At 37.8% G+C, this 5,940-nt stretch overlaps 1 protein-coding gene across 1 annotated transcript in view; it reads right to left on the reverse strand.

The window, feature by feature from the left end:
• Positions 1-414: 414 nt before the first annotated feature.
• The window catches only part of PAN2 (poly(A) specific ribonuclease subunit PAN2), a 61,514-nt gene continuing 55,988 nt past the window's right edge, over positions 415-5,940 (reverse strand). Inside the window, exons 25-26 of the mRNA XM_040341069.1 lie at positions 3,557-3,754; positions 415-644 (exon numbers count right to left, since the gene is read on the reverse strand). Coding sequence (XP_040197003.1) covers positions 610-644; positions 3,557-3,754 — 233 coding nt within the window. The 3' untranslated portion in view covers positions 415-609. The remainder of the gene's footprint in view (positions 645-3,556; positions 3,755-5,940) is intronic.

The raw sequence follows: 5,940 nt of genomic DNA on the forward strand, positions 1-5,940 counted from the left end.
AATCCTCTGGCGATGACGTGTCGCGCCGTCGCTGCGATTATGACACGGCGACGTGCGCGACGCTGTCATATAAGGAATTCCACGCATGCGTTGAATCATTGCGACGCATGCGGGGGATCCCTTCGGACGGATGGATTCGGTGAGTCTGTACAGACCAGCAGATCCATCCGTTGGGATGGATTCCAGCAGATGGATATGTTGTGCATGTCAGCAAATATTCGATCTGCTGGAATCCATCCCAGGGGAGATATATCCGCGGAAAAAGATCCGCTGGCGTGTACATACCATAGGATCTATCCGCTGAAACCCATTTGCTGGGATTTATCTGCGGATGGATTCTATGGTGTGTATGGGGCCTTAGACTGGGGAGGGGCGTCTTTTGGGACTTGATTTTATTTAAAAACACACACGAAATGAAAGGCATCATAACATTTATTTGCATTAATACTCAAGGCATAAGATTTAGGATTTGCTTTTATTAAAATGTGTTGTGCTTGCGTTCACAGAACGGCTTCACAATTCATTACAAATAAAAAACAATAAAAATAGTACATGAAAAGTAATTTCCACTTTACCAAATTCATAAAAAGAAACTAAAAAAAAAGGACACTAAAGTCCCACCATAGCAGAATACACTGGCGCATCTGTGGATAAAACAGAATTGGAGATGGGTTAGGTACAAAGTCTTATATAATTGGTATCGAATGCCAAAAAAACTAAAGGCTACACATAGAAGTACAACTATCAAAAAGACACATACTACTACTACTAGTCGTCCAAAAGTAGGTCAGTCAGGAAACGGATAAAAAAAAAAAAAAAAAAAAAAAAAAACATTAAATCAAAACATCTCAATTCAGCCACAGCCCGACAAGCGAATCACAAAGCAGCACTTTGCCTCTTATTGTACAACAAAGGTTATCCACAGCTATGCATTGTTTTCAGCTGCCAAGTATGCCTGCAAGTGCATCAACTGCACCTGAAGCTAACATTTCTGCTGTTCATTAGGTTGGTCCCAATAAAAAAATGCCGCAGGACCAGACCCTTCAACATTACAGCCTGCATGAAAGAAACTTTAGGACCATACACACAATCCGAAAAATGTCAGACAGCTTGTCGTACAAATTTTTCCATCCGATTTTCTTATCATTAGTATGATGTTTGACAGCCAATTTCGCTATATTTTTTTATATATATATATATATATATATATATATATATATATATATATATATATATATATATATATATATATATATATATATATATATATATATATATATATATATATATATATATATATATATATATATATATATATATACATATATACACATATACATACACACATATACATATACATATATACACACACACACACACACACACACATATATATACACATATATACATACATACATATACACACACACACACACACACAATGTCCCACGGAGCTTGCATGCAAACGCAGAGCAGCGCTTGCATGTTAAAAAAAATTGTGTTCAAACCACACGTGAGGTATCACCGCAATCAGAGGTCTAGGGCTAAATTTTTGCTCTAATTCAACACATGCAGAATTTTTTTTAAAATGACGGAAAGGTAAAAAAAAAAAAAAAGTTGACGCCATTCCACGAGCGGGGCAATTTTGAAGCTCGACATGTAGGCTATCAATTTACTCGGCATAACATTATCTTTCACGATAAAATAAATATTGGGCTAACTTTACTGTTGTCTTATTTCTTTAATAAAAGTGAATTTTTCCCCAAAAAAAGTGCGCTTATAAGACGGCTGCGCAAATACGGTGTGACAAAAAGCATTGCAACGATCGCCATTTTATTCTCTAGGGTGTTAGAACCCCCAAACATATTTATATATTATATATTTTTTTTTCTAGGTAATTTTCTAGCAAATGAAAAATAAAAGTTTAACTTGTAAACACCAAATCTAAGAAAGAGGCTTGGTCCTTAAGTGGTTAAAAGTTAAAAACAGTGTTTTTTGCCAACAATTTAATGGAATAAACACTTTTTTGAAAAAATATGAATGATGTTATGCCGAGTAAATAGATACCCAAAATTTCACGCTTTAAAATTAAGCACACAGTCGTAGAATGGAAATCCACAAGTTACCGAGTTAAAGGTGGTCTAGCACAGAATTATTGCTCCCGCTCAAACGTGCCGCTAGAACACCATTTACATATTTATGCGTGACTTGCGTATGCATTTGGGCATGAGCACCGAGGGATGGTGCGCTTTAAATTTATTTATTATTATTATTTATTTTTTCAGTCCCTTGGAAAACATCCCTTGTAATAGAAATAAAGGATGACAGGTCCTCTATGGAGAGATCTGGGGTCAAAAGACCCCAAATCTCCTTTACCTTTAAAAGCAAAAAAGGATAAAAAAAAAAAAAAAGTTACTTCTGCCCTAGACTGGAAGTGACACAATGACATTGCTCTGGTTCTTCAAAGCTGTGTGTAATATTTTATATAAAATACATTTTTTATATATTGATAATTTAGGAACTTTTAACCCTTTAAATCCAAGAATAAAACAAAGACACCGTTTAGGGCCTGTGATGAACTGGGTGAACATTGACTGGTTTAGAGAGGTCTTTCAGGAAAAGAAAGCCAAAACGGTCTTAAGAAACTTAAAAAATTGGCGAGGTCATGGTGAAATACCCCAACTCTTAAGGTTATACAAAGGCTCTCCCTGCACAGGTATTTAGCCCCCCCAACATTAAACAGCCACTAAATACTACAGTGTTTAAATAAATGTGCGACAGCATAACGGGTACTAAAAGCAGTTTGCACAGTGATGTCAATCATTACCGATCTATAAAATAGTATTTTTTGTATTGTAGGCAATTAAGATTCAGGGCGTTTATTCATTACATGCGGCATGCATTGAATAACGATTTGGCTCATCAGATAAGCCTTTGCATTTGTATAGGCCTTGCTGCCCCCAAAACAATCTGGTCCTTGGTCCCGCTCGGTTGCACGTGGTAAGAAACTCATCCTGGCCTCCCTACAGTGTACACAAGTAGAGAAAGGGCTGTGCCATTCATAAAAACCTCTTCCACTATCTGACATAGGAAACCTGGATTGCAACATTACACTTTTTTGTATCCATCCACACAGTCAATTAAATGTAAGAGAAGATCAGACCAACTACACTAACATATCTAGCACGAACTGAACGTTTGCCTCCAGCACATTCTCATAAGCTGGCGATTGCAGAGCCATGAAGCTGCTGCAAATCATTGTATAGACCAAAGAGAATAGAATTAAAAAACACTAAAACTACACTTTAAATTATTTTTTCTACAAAATTGTTCTACGGAATACAAGACAGCAAAAGAGACTTAAAAAAAAAAACATTGCATCATAAAAAAGTTCTTAGCCAGTCTTTCACAAAGCAGTCAGGAAGAAATTTGATAAAGAGTGTCAGTTAAAGAAAGCAGCAGTAGGTTATCAGTCAAGTGAGGGAAAGGGCAAGTCACTGAAGTGATGTGATGTCATCACTGGGGTCAGGGTCAAGAAGAATCACGCTGACTTTACTTTTTGGGCTGTTTTGGCTCTCAGGGTCCGGAACCTTCCAGTCCATCTTCCGACCCTTTTCATAAAGGGTCTTCAAGACTTTTCGGAACTTATCTGGCTCAGTTCCATTCCGACTTAGCTCCAAGTATTTGCGATAAAGCTGTAGTGCCGTTCGTGCATCCTCAATACTATCGTGAGTCTCTCCTTGGATCTTGAGGTCTATGAAACAACAATGTATCATCTTGAGCAAAGCCTTGCAAAGATTTTAAATATAAAAACATTCTAACTTAAAGAGCAGCTAGGTAGAAATGTCTTAACATTACAGAATAAAACACACCACAAATAGAATATTCAAAGTATTGGAAAACATGTGTATATGCAGCATTTCATGTAATACAATCAAAAAAAGTATCTGTCACTTTGATGTGCATGTAAACCCCAATGAGGAGCTTATGCGATTCCCTTTGTCTGGGAAAGATTGTATAGCTTAAAAAAAAAATAAAAAATACAGGAGCAGTCTTGTGTACTATGCTACTTCAAGAGCCCATTTAACCCCCATGTTCTTATCTTAGGACTACAATGCAATTGGTAGCTATGCAACTGACAAAAACCCCTACACAAAAATATATTTTTGTAGCATCTTCAAAAGGGATAAAACAGGAAAATGTGCAGATTTTTTACATTTTGCCTTTGTACACACACACAATTTTAAATATTTTGCCACACAGGAAAGTACTCAGTACTGTCTGCATTACCAATTTCTGTAAGCCCTGTAGAATTCTAAGCAGCATTTGCAGATCTGAAATTGCCAAAGGCTTGGCTTCTATCACAGACCTAGAAAATGTATGCAACAAGTGGAGTCAAAATTCTCTGCATACTTGTTCAAAGTCAGTTTGAAAGCCAGGCAAGCAGCCTTCATATTCTTAGTACAAGCTTCCTTCATGTAAGTAAGCCAGCTACATATATGCTCCTTTAACGTGTCCACTAAACTCACATTGCAAAAAAAAAAAAAAAAAAAAAGCTGTATTACTACATGCTTTCCTCCACATTACATCTGATCAGCCCGTGTGACTATAGAGTCACATGTGGGTGTATACACAGTGGTAAATGACAGAACACTTCATCCCTCCGTCATGCCACTAACCAGCTAAACACAATCAGGGAGAGCTATTACATGTAGATTGATGATATAGAGAATATATATATATATATTTTTTTTTTTATTGAACATGTGACCTGCAGTAGAGGACTAGAAACACCTACTGCTTATGTTTCCCTGTAGACAAGCTGGAAATGATCTGCGTCATGCGACGGCTGTACTGTACATCGATTAACCACTTGCCGTCCAGCTTACGCAGATAAACAGTGGCAGGTCGGCTCTCGTGCGCAAACAGACATACCTGTACAAGGATGATAGCAGGTGCGTGTGCCTGTGGACTCGATGTCTCGCGATCGCTGGGTACAGAGGCAGAACCGGGAACTGTCTATGTAAATAAGGCGATTCCCCATTCTGCCTAATGACATGTCCATTGCCAGCGATCCGTCATGTTCCTGGCAGCCCGTCCCCCCTACAGTTAGAACACTCAACACCTTAATCTCCCCCTAGGGTTAACCCCTTCCCTGCCAGTGTAATTTTTTTACATTGATCAGTGCATTTTTTTTTAGCATCGATGTACCAAGGTCACTGGTCCCCAAAAAGTGCCACTTAGGGTCAGATTTTTCCGCCGCAGTCCAAAAAAATAAATAGACGATATATATTACCAGTAAAAGTAAATAAACATCCCTAAATATATCCTGTATAAATGCTTATTGAAATTTTGTTTAGCAAAAATCGGCCTAAAGTGTGTGATCAAAGACACCAAAAGAAAGCTATATTGTGGATATATAATAAAAAAAAAAAGAAGACTTCGATATTGTTTGGGCACAGCGTTGCATGACCACGCAATTGTCAGTTAAACAGACAGTGCCGTATCGCAAATTGCCTGGTCATTAAGGGGGCAAATCCTTCTGGGGCTGAAGTGGTTAAATTACAGTGCCATCATCCACATACAGAAAGAGATGGGACAATGTTAATAAAACCGTGTGCGTTTAGTATCAGGGTCTTAAAATCTAGCTATATAAAAGCTTTATTATACAAAAAGAGACAGAGAATGAAATGCATCTCATGTCACTGAGCACTCTTTAGTAGTTCGGAGCAGAGAGTCTCCATGCAGAAGTGTATAGATAAATCAGTGATTGATATTTTACTCAAAACTGAACTGTTATTCATACCCTAGGGCAGTGGTCATCAACCCTGTCCTCCAAGGCCCACTAACTGGCCAGGTTTGCAAGATAACTGAAATACATGACAGGTGATATCATTTGCTGCTCAGTGATTGCAGTATTCTAGTCTGCATCTTCCCAAG

Source organism: Rana temporaria, chromosome 2 (assembly GCF_905171775.1).
Source record: "Rana temporaria chromosome 2, aRanTem1.1, whole genome shotgun sequence".
Taxonomy (NCBI): Eukaryota; Metazoa; Chordata; class Amphibia; order Anura; family Ranidae; genus Rana; species Rana temporaria.